The sequence below is a fragment of the Lutjanus erythropterus genome, chromosome 15 (genome assembly GCF_056507025.1).
Source record: "Lutjanus erythropterus isolate fLutEry1 chromosome 15, fLutEry1.hap2, whole genome shotgun sequence".
NCBI lineage: Eukaryota > Metazoa > Chordata > Actinopteri > Lutjaniformes > Lutjanidae > Lutjanus > Lutjanus erythropterus.
The window spans coordinates 20658606-20675871 of NC_139331.1; the positions used below are offsets into that span (position 1 = coordinate 20658606).

Below are 17266 nucleotides of genomic sequence, written 5' to 3' on the forward strand. Positions count from 1 at the left end.
AAAGTCAGTCATGCAGATCCATTCATCATAGTTTCTTCAGGCGATACTTCCTCCTTTTCTCCAGTGTTTGTTGGCTGGTATTTCTCTGTAAGTCAGACAAACAAGTGGATTAGAATGACAAACCATTTTAGTTCATACAACAGAATCAGGATAGTTTAATCCACCTTCTGAACATATAAAAATGGATATTTAGCAAACATAAATTTCAGTAACATAAAATTCAGATGTCAGACTCTAAATTAATTCAAGTAGATGCCATGATTCTGAGAATATTCCTCTTACTGCACTATAGACTATTTTTTCCACTGTGTCTAACAGGTTATTTTAGCCAGAGCTCGAGAGATGACAAAGTCAGTAAGTTGGTCAGTCGGTCCACTGCTTTGGTCCACATGATTTTTTTTTTGGGTCTAGTTTCACCAAAATCAATCAATAAATTCATAAAGTTGTGTGCTTGTGTGTAGTGATCAGTCCCCAGACACACTTCGCTCTGGCTGCCTTTATTCTTTTATGTAATTATTGTCTCATTTGTGGTCTGATAAACAGTAAAGTAATCAATATCACTGCCCCATATTCATATTTTTATGCTAAGATGGTGCTCAGAAGCACTGGGTGTTGTAATCTTTCATATCTAGATCGATCTCTGATCTCTGAGCTGGCTAGCAGCTAAACTAACTGCTGATAACAAGTAAATCTTTATGTCCATCAGAAAACTCTGTACCATAAATCACCAACATTTGAGGAAAAGCATATTTTCTTTATGAAATATAATCCAGTTTCACCACAATCAGTGAATGCAGTTGTGTTTTTGTACAGTGATGATGTATTATAATGAACTAGATAGTGTATGCAAAGAGGTTTGCAATCATCAAACTCACCGCTAGATGGCACTAGATCTTACACCCTGGTCCTTTAAAAGGTTTATATTTTCTTTCATTACCACACATTGAGACTTTAAAAACCTGGCGGTGTCAGTCTCACCTTTCTTTTTGCGTGTGAACAGTTGGTGACCCCTGAACAGCACGATGATGACCATCGCCTCCATCAACTGGATGGCCGCGTAGACGAACGGAAACAGAAACAGCGGGCCGACCATCGCAGGGTGAAAGGCTATCTTAAGAATGGTGGAGCACAGCTGGATGTTCTGACAGCCTGTTTCCATAGAAACGGTCCTCCGCTCCCTGGAGGGGTGCACAGACTCATTCATAAGTCATGGATACGTAAAGGAAAATACATGACGACTCTTTTTTTTCCCCCTGACATAACTAATACCAGCTGTCACAACGTCCAAATAGCTCTCTGCCTGACTTACGCTTGGTTGAGTTTGAAGAGCGCAGAGATGATGTATCCGAAGGCGTAGCCAATGAGGGGCATGAGAGCAGCGATGGCCATGAGGGAAGGAGACAGCACTGTCAGGATGCTGTCTCCGATTCCAATACTGGCAAGGATGCCGATCACCACAACAGCAATCATCATGAAAGTGATGCCTGCCTGAAGACAGCAGGAGGACAAAACAAATTAGACTGTTGATTCATTAGCTTTTTATTTGATATCTGTTTTATTATAAAAAAAAAAAAAGAGTCAGTCTGGTGATATGCTAAATTATTTTCACGTACAGTCTGTGACTCAGAGTGCCATCAACATTCAAAAGTATTAGAAACACATCAATGAGCTGCACTGTTTGGGTGACATGTTCCTTTATTACCATGAACTTGAGCACTGTAGCTCAGGTTGAGTCAATACCACATAAACTGTCCTGCAAATGTGTACTGATTTGCAAATGAGGATGGTCTATGTTTAAGTAATATTTGCTAAAAACTAAACTACAGTTACAGCCTTTTAAATTATTTGTTCACATATGGACCCCTACTGATTCCTACATATCATAGCTACCTCGCAAATCCTGCATCCATTTGGAGCGATGGTTGTGTTTATCTTCAGCCTTATTCTAAGTCATCACTGGGTGCTTTAAGTAAAGAAATCAAATTAGTGTATTATAATATGATATGATCCTTGCAAGAAAAAAAGTCAATGAGTGACCAACAATAATGAGGTGTTACGATACCTCTCTATAAAATGTGATTTTATCTAACCTCCCGACCCACTAACCTTTACGATGATTTTGGCATACTTCGGCCTGTAGTGGTTGATGAGGACGCCGACACCACAGGGGATGAGGATCATGACCAGTGATATGATGATGTCGACGTAGGGAATGGCGTCCTGCAGGTTAGGAAAGCCCTGACAGTAGATGTAGAGAAGCAGAGGCATCATGCCAAGAGCCAGCAACGTGGAGCAGCAGGTCATCACAATGCTGAGGGGAAAGAAAGGTGACAATTTAGGGCTTGTTAACAACTGGGCCAGAAATTATTCTTAAGCAGAATTCATGTCATTTCAGTCGGCATAGTTCAGTAATTACGGGTCAGACTGCCAAGAAATGTGGTATGAATGTTTATGGTCCCGAGAGGATGATTCCTTAATATTCCGGCAACCCCATTAGATTTTTTCTAGGCCCATTAATGGGTCCAAATTTAGTTGGTGCTGAGAAATATGGAAAACTAGACCATCACACTACAGGGAAGAACTAAAATTGTCACATTGTTTTCTCATAAGCTTTGCAAAAAAGTTTAAAAAGCAGGCACACCTAAACATAAGAAGTACGAGGTGCTGGACCAAAGTGCATGTGGAAATGTCACATGTGACGTTTGGGACAGAAGCCCTTCTTCAGACATGAGACAATTTGATGTCTGCAACACGTTTCAAAAAACTTGGGACAGGTGCATGTTTACCGCTGTAATACATCAACACTCAGTAAGCGTTTGGGAACTCAGAACACTAATTACTGAAGTTCGGAAAGTAAAATTCTTTCCCATTCTTGCTTGATATACGACTTCAGGTGCTCAGCAGTCCAGGGTTTCTGCTATAATACATTTTCAACAGAGGACAGGTCTAGAATGCAGGCGGGTCAGTCTAGTACCTGAAATACTTTACTACGAAGCCACACTGTCGTAACACGTGCAGATTGTCTCTTGGCATTGTTTTGCTGAAATAAGACATCATATGGATGGCAGCATGTGTTGCCATGGGTACTAACACACCCACGTACCATCGAAGATGCTGGATTTTGAAGTTAGCGCTGGTAACAATCTGAATGGCTCTTTTCCTCTTTAGCCTGGAGGACACGACGTCCATTATTTCTGAAAAACAATATAAAATGTGGACTCATCAGACCACAGCACTGTTTTCCACTTTGGCTCAGTCCATCTCAGATGAAGTCAGGCTCAGAGAAGTCAGCAGCGTTTCTGGATATTGTTGATATATGGTTTATGCTTTGCATAGTAGAGTCTTAACTTGCATTTGTTGATGCAGCAACAAACTGTGTTTGCAAACGGCTTTCCAAAGTGTTCCAGAGCCTATGCAGTATCTTTTATACAATTATGTAGGTTTTAAATGCAGTTATTGATGCAGTGTCTCCTGAGGAGTCAAAGGTCATGAGCAATCAGTGTTGGATTTCAGCCTCGCCCCTTACGTGCAGAGATTTCTCTGGATTCTCTGAATCTTTTAATGATATTATGAATTGTAGATGGTGAAATCCCTATATTTGACTGCAGTGAGAGGAGAGGGTTAAAGGGAAGTTTTCATCACGGAGACAGAGGATAGAATAAGTGAGGATGTTCACCTGGACAGAGACTTCATAAACCTGCATGTGCAGATATACAGCCAATACACCTGACAGCAGGTAATAATAGATCATTAAATGAATGATGATAGGCTTCATGTGTAAATTTACAATTATATTATAATTTGAAATGTAGTCAAACGGAATAATTATGAAGTATAATTTATTTTTCAAACTCAAAATATCTTAAAATGAATGCAGTCATTAGTTTAAAACTTTGGTTTGGATACCAGCAGACTGGTTCGTTCAGACTGTTCGTATCTGAAAGAAAATTCAAAATACGAGCAAATGATGCAACGATGCAAATCATTGCATCCTGTTTTTATTTCTCATTTACACAACGTGCCAACTGTTTTTTGGAACTGGGGTTGTACATAAAATGGTGAACCCTGTACATACAAGTAACATGTACAAGGCAGACATTTATTGAGCACATTTATGCTGCTTTGGCTGTGAATCAATTTCATTGTAAATGTTCCATAAGCGTTTAGAGATGGTCTTAATTTTGCTCAACAGCATGTTGTTACAGGTGTAATGAACATTGTAGCCTCCAGGAGCTGCAGGTGGGGCGTCTTGGGTGACTTGTTAATTGCAGGTTTAATATTTTCTTTGCAGTGGCATTGAATCTCAGCCAATTCTTTCAAGGTTTACTGCCCTCAAACTATTTCGTTATACGATGGTATCTCTCTGTAAAAGATGGTATCTGATACAGTCACCTTTACCCTCCAGTAAGGAGTGTGATACATGATGGCCTTCCTCATGCTCCGTCATGTCTTGGGTTGATGCCAATAAGGCGTACGGTCACGGTAACTGTGCTAGATGTACTGTATAACTGAATTATACTGCACAATGATTTTAATGTCTCCAACAAACTGATTAAGTATGATTGAGTGAGAGTACAAATAATGAAAAGTTAACATTGAAATTTCACATAGATAATCTCGTTTGCTGACTCAGGCAAAAGGTTGGCTGTTTATGCAGAAATAATTCATAATTCATGTGTTTTATGGGGAAAAAGTTTTTTGAGGCATTTTTATTTTTATTTTTATTCAGCTTCAACTCTGGACCTCTGGACTCTGCCTTGAGATTTATTACCGCCTATAGCACACATCATTAGATTTTATATGATATGATTTAATATAAAGTTTTGATGAGAATCAGAGCTATTAACTAAAATATACGTCAAGCTACAATTTCATACTGATGTCAGAAGGAGGCAACAAAGAGCTATTTATTTATTTATTAATTTATTTCCCTTGAATCAAACTGAGAAGTTTATTTTGTTCAATGCTTATATTAATAAGCATTAATGCACCGATAAACAATACAAAATATAAGACAACACTGCAAATGTAGTTACAATAACACTTTCAACTTGATATAATCTAGTGAGAAAACTATTATTAAAAAGAATTACCAATCTAGCTAGCTAAATTTAATTAAATTAACTTTTAAACTGGATTGACTTTGAGTTGCTTGAAAGTTTCACCCTGGTGGGATCCTTCGATGAAAATAAAGGAAACCTTAGCCGAAGTTGTTTTATGCAGTTGGGCACTGGAGCCACCGACATCTGTAGATCCGGTGTTCACTTGAACCTTCGTCACCTCAGTTTACCACAGAGTTTACAGCACAGTCAGAGTACAGGCTGTGTGTGTACCTGAGGTTCATGTCTCCCTGCAGAGCCAAGGCCAGGATGTTGGAGAGGCTTCCTCCAGGACAGCAGCCACAGATCAGAACCACCACAGCTGTGATACCAGACAGCTGGAACGCCTGCAGCACGAAATGATAACAATACATTCATACAGAGTGTTGCCAATCTTAGTTAACTGATGATTCACTGATGTCTAATGTCTAATAGTGATACCACTGCACTACATTCATGACTGTATGTTGAAGGACCTCATGACCTCATTCTTGTGGACACTTTGTTGTGTCTCAACGCCTTGAGGGAATTTCTTCAAACTTGGCACAAATGACCACGTGGACTCAGAGACAAACTGACTAGATTTTGGTGGTGAGCGGTCACTGTGACCTCACACAACACATCATAATAAGAATTCATATTATTTAAAAAATTCACACAAATGTCTAATGGGCTACTATCGGTGCTAGAGAGTATCTATTTACATATAATTCAATTACAAAATAAGTGTAATTGTAATCATTACTGAGAAAACTATATTATTAAATTACAGTCTCTGATCAAAAATGTTTCTGATTCAAATATTCTTTTTGGATTGCCTGGTGGACATTCTTTCCTTGATAAATGATTTATCAAAATAATTGGTGAATAATTTTCTGTTCAGCACTACTTTTGCTGTTAGACTTTAGAGCAAGCTTGACCAAATCAAAAAAGACTTTCAACTGGACTCGGACTTTAAAATCAACGACTCATGTCTTCAGTAGGACTTGAGCCCTTCAACCTGAAAATACTTGATACCTTCACATCCATCCCGTAGAGTAAATTGAAGTATTTTATTATGTTGAGACCAGAACTTAATAGCAACACCAACCTTAGCTAAGGAAAAAGCCGTCAGAGGCATGACACCGTACTGGGCCAGTGCTGCTATCGCCACCCCCTTAGGTTTCACTATGTGTTGCTGGAAAAGAAGGAAAAATATGTTTTTGTACAGAAATCTTAATATAAACACATATCATGATGATGATGATGATGACGATAATGTGCTCTAAACAGATGGATATCACCTGAAGTCACCTTGATCTTGGACACCTCCATGGTGCATCCCATGGAAACCATGGTGATGGTTAAGACTATTATCATAAGTACGTTGACGGTCTTATCCATTGCTGGCAGCATCGTAACTGTGTAAACAGAGGTGTTGCTGGCAGATGTCGTGTTGAATGGGAAGCTTTCATTTTGCCACAAATCTGAATCATAGAACAGATCCACGCTGGAGTCCATGGTACCTTTCAGAAAAGGAAAGTTAAGAAAAGGAAACCAAATCCATTAAGGGGGTATGCCTGTGCTTACTATCTGCATTAGTGACATTAGGCTGAGTGTAGATAAGATTTCATTTTGCACTTGATGGGCAGAGGACGTCTGCAGTCAGTTTACTGAAGCTTACGCAGGCAGCGGTGATGCAACATCTTAACATCTTAAGGCTTAAGCAAGCAAGAGTCTAGGGTAAGATCTTTCCCAGTTTGGTATTATAGAAGCAAATCCTAACTTATCTTATCTCAGGAAATCCTCCACCATCAATTATCAACTTTTATGTCTGTTGCAGAGGAAGCAACAACACTTTTTGAAACAAACATTAAAACACAAACAAATGTAGCAAAAACAACAACAGGCATTTCAACCTAACTTTTTCCCTGTTAGCTAACAACGAACACATTTCTCATCTCGCTAAGCAAAAAAACCCCAACGGCTTTGCGACCATTGTTTTTTCCTCATTGAGACGTAGTGAAACATACACTGAAAAAAAAATGAAGAAAGCTGAGTAAGAGGTGTTGGTAACATCTGTTAAGAAACCTAAATATGTTCTTTTAGGGGAAATTTACAACAACGCTAACTCTGGCGGTAAAAGAAAGACAGTGGGCTAAAATAGCAGACACAGTTTCCACCATATCCGTAATCCACTGCGTAAATACAAGCGAACCAAGACAGATTAAACAAGTTTGCTAATATTATAGTTAGCTACTGTTAGCAAACACTACTGTTAGCTACTGTCAGCAAATACCACTATTAGCTACCGTTAGCTATTTAGTAAGTTCACCACTACTACAGGTGGACAAATGAAAGCGTTAGGATAGCGCAACAGTTATACTAGAGTTAGGGGAGTTTATTTAAGCTTTTGGGACATTAGGATGCGCTTGTAATACATTTTTTCTATCTGAAGTTGGCTTGGATTTTTATCTAAAGTAGGTTCTAACCCTAACTATCATGGAAACCAAACGGTTAAGATAGGATCTGGAAGTTTGGAAGTTTCTATAATACAGGCCCAGGTTGAAAAATAACTTTACGTTAGTTACACTTTAACTACTTGTACTTTACTTACGTGTTTCCATTTCATGCAACTTAATTCTACTCCACTGCTATACAAATATACTCCTACAGTCTATTTGGTACGGGTGGAATTTCTTCCACATGGCAGGTGCAGCGTTATTCTTCAGCTTGCAGCCATTAAGTGGTTATTTATAAGAAATAAGGATTAAAGCAGCACTCAGTGTCCTCCAAAGAAATATTGAGATCCAGAAGTCAGATACTTGCAGAGGCTTTGATTATTTCAATAAATAAGTCCTCCTTTCCACTGTTTTCTTATCTGAGGTCTCTGCATAGTTTTGAAGCTTCCATCGAACTGGCAGAAAGGTCACTGTTTTTCTGATAAGCAGTGCTTTTCGTGAGTGACCATAAAGGGTGCAACCATTCAGTACATAGTTCACATTATATGGGGTCTATTGCATGTTATACATTCGCAATCACATTTCGAGCACTCAGTGTAGTTCATTATGACCTTGACATGTTTTCTGTCTATGGCCACTCCAAGGCTTCGTAGAAAAGAGACATATAAGTGCAAGTATCATCTGTATAAACAAGTTTACAGTGTGTATTCTGATATAGGTGTCTTATTATAGAGAGAGAGATAAAATACATTTCTCAAAAGTGACAAATATACATCAATTTATATTGTCTTCCTGATTTTAGGGTATCATATTTGAAGCAAAAAGACTTCTACCCACTGTCGTCTGCACTTACAAATTTCATTTTATTAACAACGTTTCGGTGCAACAGCCTTCATCAGGTTAATTTTATGAAACACAAGGAGAGACCATTTAAATTAGCACAGTAATAGAGTAACCTGGACCAGTCAGGTCACACTATAAGCTGACATTGCCAATAGAAAAAAATCTGAGACATCTCTAGACCAATCAGATCATACGACATGATTACATCATTCAGTGAAATCATTCACAGAAACACATAGCTAAATAAAGCATGTCTCTCCTTTATCTTTTCTTTATATGGCCATTCCATATTGCTCAACTGAACTGTCTTAATAAGTAACTGCTTGCATCTAACATATTATAAAAAAAATGGCAAAAAAAAATCAAGAAATCTGGAAAGAACTCAGATTAACAATGATGTGGTAAATCAAAGTAACACAATTTTAGCAGCAACAGTAAGACATTTAAGGTAAGAATATGGTGTGTGCTGCTGTAGGTGTCAATTAAGGTGATCATGATAAGTTATTTCCAATTATATAAAAGCTGCAAACATTTCTTAATTCACTCACGTCTTTTTTATATATTGTTTCAAAATCAAAAATGTAACTTAAATCTGGCTAATCTGTCAAAGACTGAGGAAAAAACACAGAGCATTTACTTTTTTCAAACCTCACTCTCCTTTGTGCTCCGATGCCAAGCGAACCCCCATCTCCAGAGTCGACAACCACATCCTCCCTACTGGCATGTTCACAAATGCTGTGTGCAGACAAATTATCTTCACAGGGTTTCTCATGTCTATTTTGCACCGGTAACACGCGTGCAATGTTCTTGTTTGTCTGAAGGTGAGAATTGCACACCTATTCTTGGAGGTCAGTTTGTGCAAAATAGAAGAAACACCCCTTAGGTGGATTCCCAAGAAAGAGACACTTATCCCTGCTTGAAGTAGACTGGAAACTGTCTTTATCTGTCATTTCAACAATATACAGCTAGTAGACTAGAGCTGCACCAGTTAGTCAGCTGATTAGTTGCCAACAATTAGATTCATTGTCAACTATTTTGACAATCCATTAGTTGTTTTTTAAAGAAAAAATATCCAAATTATTTGATTTCTGGCTTCTTAGAAGTTAATATTTTCAGTTTTTTTTACTCCTCTATAACAGTAAACTGAATATTTTTGAGTTGTGAGTAAAACAAACATGTCATAACACTGGTTTGGGCTTTGGGAAACACTGATTAACATTTTTCACCATTTTCAGACATTTTCTGGACCAAACAACTATTAAATTAATTGAGTAAATGATTGACATATTAGTCAATAATGAAAATAATCATTAGTTGCACAGTAGTTTTAGTACACAGTAGTACATCAACACAAGATGTTTGACAGAAGCAATATGACTACACAAGACTACATAAACATGCGTAATCCTACACAGGACTTCATGAAGTGCACATGTGCAAACATGTAAGATTTTTGGTTGGTTCCAATGCCTTCCCTGAGTCTGAGTGCCACACTGCGTCAGTGTAAATTGACAGTGCAAGATGTTTCAATGTGCAAAATTACTAAGATAGTGCAAACAAACACTAAAACAGTGCAGAGTTAAAAGACTGTTAAAAAAAAATATGTAAAAAGCTGTTTTTAAATGTAAACTGCTGTGTAAGTGTAAGCATGAAACTACTGGACAAACAAACATTTCAACACTAAAACTGACTATTTGGTTGCAGCTATATTTCATGTATTGTGTTACCTTTTGGACGAGAGCTTCTTTTCCTCTTCTCTCCTCTTCTGTTTGAAACTAAATCTGCTCCTAACATGTTGTCACTCTTTACTGTCAGTCACAAATGACACATGAAGGCTGCTGCTTGCACAGAGGTGCCATCTAGTGCACAGTTGACTTCTGCAGCTTGACAGACACATGAGAGGTCTACAGCAGGAGAACTTCTCACACCTGATTTTAGTTTAGAAGAAATCATATTCTTTGACAATACGTCTGTTTTTGTGTATTATGTCTGACCCAATTCTGGGTGGCACTGAAATGATTTAAATAAATTTTCCAAAACATGATTAAAGGGGAAGGGATTTTTGAAGTGGGGTTGTATGAGGTACTTATCTATATTCAGTGTATTAGTAGACGGCAGCCAGAAAACCCTCAGTCTGGAAAAGCAGCAGGAGTATCGATGTAGGAAGCTAAGCAATATAGTGTCTTGGACAGGGTCAGCAGCAAAACATATTTTAATCAAGTAAAAACAAAAACATCAGTTTAGCGCACACAATATTATGAATATTTTCACCACTTTACCATGTCAGACAGCCTTTTCGAACAGGAAACCGCCCTGATAGAAGGTAAATATTGCTCTCTCCAAATCAACCAAACTCTGTAGCCAAAATCAGTCATTTTACTTTGCAGAACACATGAAATGCTGTTCTACTGCTGCTTCTATCACTTTGTTTCTTTGGGTTATTGGGTGACTTTGGTGCATCCGAATTAACGTGTTAAAACAATGAGGTCACATAATAACACAATCAAAACAATTGATTGAGGGAACTGTAAACCAGAAACTTTCGTATTCTGCAAAATAAAAATGACTGTTTTTGCCAGTGGAGTCTGGCTGGTTTGCAGAGAGCAATATTAGGCTTATATAATAGTGGTTTCCCATCAGAACATGCTGTCTGACAGCAGGTTAAAGTGGTGAAAAAAATATAGTGTAAACAAATTTTTTAGGTGGTAAAAATATGTGTTGCTGCTGACCCTGTTCACAGCAGTACATTGTTTAGCTTCTCCAAACTGAGGGTGTGGCGACCACTGACTGTGGATAAGTACCTCACACAAACTCAGTGTTGCTCTGCAGCCGGGGCCTGCAACATTTCTTTTTTTAAAATCTTGTCACTAACTAACTTGTTTAACTGTGTGTTTGTGAGAATTCATCAGATACATTTGAAGTGAGATTTTTTTTAAGTGCTGACAAAAAAAAAAAAATCTTTGGTAAGGTTGTGTTTGGAAGAGCGGACATCTGTGAGAAATTTCTGAGGAAAAAGATCCTTTGAACATCTTCCAAAGCTCTTTGAATCTTCTCTCTTTGACTTGTTCAGTCGTGACCACAATGAGTCACAGAGAGGAAGAGTAGAATATCTAGATTATCATCTTTGTCCTGTAAAGGTATAACTTGTGTTGTTTGTCATTATCTGCTCCAACTTAAGCTGCAGCAGCTTCATTTTAAAGATTAGAACAAAACAAACAAACAAAATGAGACTTTTCTTGTTAAAGGGACAGTTCATCCCATAATCAAAAATATATATCTAACCCCTGGCCTGTAGTGCTATTTATTCTTTTTTTTTTTTTTTTTTTTTTTTTTTTTTGGTGTGAGTTGCAGAGTTTGGGTGATATTGACCATAGAGATGTCTGCCTTCTCTCAAATATAACGGGACTAAATGACACTCAGCTTGTTAAAAACGAGTGTCTCTTTCCAGAAACCATGACCCTGTTGCTCAAAATAATCTACAGACCTTGTTGTAAGCAGTTTCATGTAGGAACTTATTTTCTTTCAAGAGGAAAAAAAGTAGTTCTGGTGGATTCTGTGCTGTGGAAAGAAACTGCCAATATCTCTGTGACTCACACCAAAAGAGTCTTGACAGATAAATAGCACTACAGGCCAGGGGGGAAATGGATTTTTGATTTTGGGGTGAGCAGTCCCTTTAAGATCTGCTAGTGGCCCCAAGAGGTGGCAATTATCATTACATTTCACATTTAAAAACTGCTGGATGGAACAAACATTTAGCAATTTTGCTTTTACTGACGGCAAACCAACAGAAAGCTGTAAATGCTCGTTTTTGTGCCACTATTTAAAGAAAAATCCTCTGCTTTTATTTGAGACATAGCACTTTCAAAATGGCCATCAGCTGCCAGAAATGGCCTGAGAAATTGTCAAGAGGCGAGCATTAAAAACACAAATGGACACTACAGCTAAGAGAACTTGTGATGTTATGATCAGGCTGGTTGGTGACAGCAGATTAGCTTTTGCCAAGTACAAACTCTGCACATGATCACAAATTACACACAGTTCACAGATTGTTACTCTAAAGCTCATGCCAAGATTCCTGAGAACAGATTTCTGATAGCTTTCATTTGCCGGGCAGTTCTGCTGCTGACGAAGAGGCTGCAAACCCCGCTGCAGAGAAAACTCGTCGTGCTTGTAGATATTTGCCAGCCCTAAAGAAGCTCCTACTTAATGCATCCGACATACTGTAGTAACGGGACAAAGGTGAATCTGTTAGATCAGAGATTCCCTGCCAGAGTATATGTGAAAAGAGTATGGAGCAGCTTGGCTCAAAAATTTAATTCTGAATTAGTTTGAGACTGATGTTTACTTACTTAGTCACCTTCTTCCCAATTCAGAAATAACTGGGAAATAAGGCTTCGATGATCAAACACCATTCATTTCGCTCTTTTGCCCCGTGTGAGCTGCATTTCTCTCAGCTCGCCTACAAATTTTCCACAGCAGGTGTTCTTTGGCCTTCCAGGCTTTTGTTCTCCAAGTAGTGTCCATCTTAATGCTATCTCAAGTATCCTGTAAGTCTGGTCTTTAGCACTGTTATTGTCAAGGTAATCAATAAACTGTCAGCCTCAGTAGGGCAAACCCTGTACATCATTAAGAGTGTGTGAAAAGAGTCGGCAAGCCAGCAGAAAAGTCTGAATAGATTGCTCAAAGATATGGATATGTGGTGGCAACATCCAGCGTCTGTCCTTCCAAGTGGACCACGTTTTCCAAAAAAAAGAAACTAAACTCAAACATTGAAAATGTCTTGCATGTTTAAAGGTCCATGGAGTGAGAGATGCCTTCTGCCTTCTCTTGAATATAATGGTACTCAAAGCACCAAAAGATACATTTGAAAAACTCAACAGCGATGTCTCTTTCCAGAAATCACGACCCACTCACTTAAGATAATCCACACACCAAAACAATCTAGATAAATAGCACTACAGGCCAGAGGAAAAAAATATATAATAAACACATTTGGAATTTGATGAGTGGAGTCAACGAAAGGGTACAAAAAAGGTACAGTATGTCCCCCAAATCGAAGCAAACCAAAGAACTGGCCTTGCTGAAGGGCTTGGAAAAGAGTGCACATCTATGCAGTGAGACTGACGGGATGTAGGAGGCAGCAGAGTGTGTAATGAAGGAGTGAGTGAGGTGGAGTAGTGATTGACATCTGCAGCCAAAGTCACCACCACTTGCAGTTCAAAATCTCTTAAAGGGATCTATAGTGGAAATACTACACTGAATACAATCTGATTGGCTTGTTGGTGAATAATCATGATTGATAAGTCTTTAAAAAAAGAGTGTCTGCTTGAAAGTTAAATATGTAATTCTCTGCGTCAGCGAGACGATAAATGCTGGGTTTGTCATCCTGGGCTGCAACAGATGTTGACAATTGCTTTTTTTGATGAGTTCATTTTCCAAACAAACATTTTATAATGTACCTTTGACTAGCTGTGATGCTAAATAAAAAAATATAAAACTGCACATTTTAGAGTTTGGACTTTTAATGTGACCAGTATAAGGTACACCTGTGCAATAATCCTGCTGTTTAATCAGCACCTTAATAAGCCAAACTTGTCAGTTGGATGGATTATCTTGGCAAGAAGTGCTCACTAACACAGTCTTGAACAAATTTCTGAGCAGAATTTGACAGAAATAAACCTTTTGTTTTTCATGGAAGAAGACTTTGATGCTTTTCTTCAACTAAGGAAAATGGGAGCAAAAGGAAAGTGTTGCATTTATATTTTTGTTGAGTATAGATAAAATATTGTAGTTTACACCTCATTACACCCTACAGTCATTCAAGACTAAACAACGATTGTGTGTGCACTTGATACATCACTTGTAAGTAACAAATGTTAATACTGCACGCTGAGAAAATTTCATAAACTGCATTTAAAACTTCACCATGCTCATCCAAGCCACTTTATGTGGAGAGTGAGACCACTCTACCCTTAGTCTGATAGTATATCTATATGGTGCTTCCCCTCCCCTCCCCTGTCATAAGTCATGCATGCACTGGTAACAATGGCCAGAACAAAAAAAAAATCTCTTATGGTGACTGCATACTGGGGACGTTCCAGTATAGTCTACTATGCTGGAAGGGGACAAAAGGAGGGCATTTTAATGGTCTAACAGGATGACTCTGTAAGGACATAGGGGGAGGGGAGGGAGTCTCTGCGTGGCCTGATCAGCCTCTCTAGCTATAATTACAGCCCAGTGCTTCACATACCTGGATTTTTACTACTTTTCCCTCCTCCAGCCAACACCCACAGCTAATCAATGTCTGAGCTGCCTGCAGCCTGAATATTATGAGCTGAAATGGTGCTAAAACACTTCATAACTCAGCTCAGGCCCGGGGGGAATAGCATTAAGGGTGTGGCAGATGAGAAAAATCTTGGTTTGTGTGAGCTCTAGCTCATTATCATATTTTTTTTTCTGTAACATAACCCATCTCTAGAGGTGATTTAAATGTGATTGTAGCGCACAAATATAGCTAGATGCTTTCTTGCTGTCATGCATAAAGATGGAAGGGCTTCACTGCAGCAGATGCATTATTAAAGCCTGGCCTTATTGTGTTGCCATCCTTTACATCGGCTATACTGTTACGGATCATAGCCCTGAGTGACCCTGTTTGGCGCTGCTGCTGCTGCGGGGCATGCAGTACAATTCTGTAAAATGGTACATTACGGAGAGTAAAACTGGTAGGAGGACTACATGGTAAGACAGACAGCTGGATGATACAAACTGGCTTGAAGGTGGAGTAAAAGATGGCGGGATCAAGGTCAGCACAGGTCTAAAGCCCCGGGTCTGCAGGGAAGGCGATGGAGGGCAGGGTGTCGCCCGCAGCTGCTGTGGCCTCTTGACCTGCTGGGGGAACGGATGAGGCTGCTCCCAGCTTGTTTTTACACATTTACTGACCCACTGATGCAGCGCATGAAAATAATCCACTGTGTAAGCTCCTTATCTACAGCGTAATTTTGTCAAAAAGGAAGCACCAGAGTAGATTATTCACATTTGTTGTGAAAACAGCCCCCACACTACACATATTTTCCACCAACATGTACATAAATTAATGTTAAAGGTTTGTGTTATCAAAACTGGAATGTGAGATCTGTTCCTATACTGACTATATGTCAGATTTCTGAGATAAGATATTTCTTTATTAGTCCCACTACGAGAAAATTTTCAGTGTTAAAGCAGAAAGGTAGATAGCAAAAAAATAAAGATGCATCAGTAAAAATATAAAATAAAATCTAAAAAAAATAACAATATAACAATAATATGTAACAACAGGAAACATAAAAATAAGAACGATTTAAACAAGAGGAAATATGAAAACAGAAAAAATATAAACAGGAAGTAGGACTATATTGATTAGCAGTTGGGGGAATGATCATTTTTGTATCACAATTTTCATTTTCACTGAAAAAACAAAAGAAAACAAAACTCAAGCTCATGGTGATGTGTAGGCCAGGTCATCTCTGCAGCACTACAGTACTTCATTCTAATGCTGTTTTGTCACACATTTTTCCTTTATTGAAAAAAACGCAGTTTCTGCAATTTGGATATTGCACTTATTTAATAAAGAGTTAGAAATTTACACAAAAATATCCCAGAGTACTTGTTTTGTTTAGTGAACAGTCCAAATTACAAAGATATCCAGTTTATTATCATATAAGACTGGGAAAACCATAAAACAATTGCATTTTAGTAGCTGGAACTGACTGAATTATTGTCATTTGGTTGAAAAAATTAATGATTTATCGATTATCAAAATATTTGTAAACTGATTTTTTGTCACTGAACTTTATCAATTATTTGACTACTCATTTATATGATACGTTGAAAAACCTTAATATATAAACAAAGAAAGGAAGAAAGAAAGACACAAACAAAAAGAAAAAAGAGGAAGGACTCACCTGATTAGTGTGTATTGGTAGGCTGTTGTGATTGAACTTCAGTCTGTGTGTGTTGTGAGTCTTTGTTTCTTAACTGTAATTTTCTTCGTTAACTGTTTGGTCAGTGAAACATTAGTAAATAGGAAATTTAGGAATTAGTAAAAATGTGCCAGAGTGTCTTATTGGCAAGAATATCATTATCAGATAATACCTTGAATAGTTAAATAGCTACATTAAAAAACAAACAAACAAACAAACAAACAAAGAAATAATTCAAGAACAGAACCATATACAACACAGAGCAATTAAGTGATTAATCCATGATGAAAATATTTTAAGATTAATTGTCTGTCAGGAGACTTTGGCCAGTATGTGATATATAGTTATGCCTATATGGATTTAGACTGAGTAAAACAAAACATGACAATAAACAAAGAAGGAAAGAAACAAGGGAAAATAAAGGAAAATCAGTACATAGGGCTGCATTTCAAGTGATAAAAGCAATTAACCACCTGATTTACGCACATTTGTAGGCTGTTATGACAGAACCTGCGCGTGTTTGTGAGTTTGTGTGTCTTTGAGTGTGTTCTCAAAATCCACGTGTCTCAGCCATGGCCCTGTTTAGCCCCTGTGACATACAAATACGACTCCAACTACCACTCCCATCGTGCTTCGGAAGCGAAAAGACGCTGTGACGTCGCGAGCACGATAAATGCCTCCTGGACATTGTAGTTTTACTAATAAACATCGCTCGCTATATTAATAACATTCAATAAACTTATTACTGTCTCAGCAGCTCATCGCCTTGAAAATATGCATCTTAAAATATGTCTACATCCAAATCGTTCAATATTCTCAGATATTTTTTTAACGATAAACGAAAAATCTGCCCAGTAACTACAATTCCCACCAGCGCTCGGAATAGTGCGCATGCGTAGTGTGGAGCGGTAGTTGTGTGTGTGTA

General features: G+C 38.1%; 1 protein-coding gene across 1 annotated transcript; it reads right to left on the minus strand.

The window, feature by feature from the left end:
• On the minus strand, positions 1–6604 carry LOC146314365 (hepatic sodium/bile acid cotransporter-like). Its single transcript, XM_084738125.1, has 7 exons — positions 6393–6604; positions 6190–6276; positions 5334–5446; positions 2107–2311; positions 1310–1488; positions 979–1178; positions 1–85 (listed from the first exon to the last, which is right to left on the minus strand). Exons 1-7 carry the CDS (start codon positions 6597–6599, stop codon positions 9–11), a joined length of 1068 nt encoding a protein of 355 aa, XP_084594251.1. The 5' UTR covers positions 6600–6604; the 3' UTR covers positions 1–8.
• Between the last annotated feature and the right edge of the window lie 10662 nt (positions 6605–17266).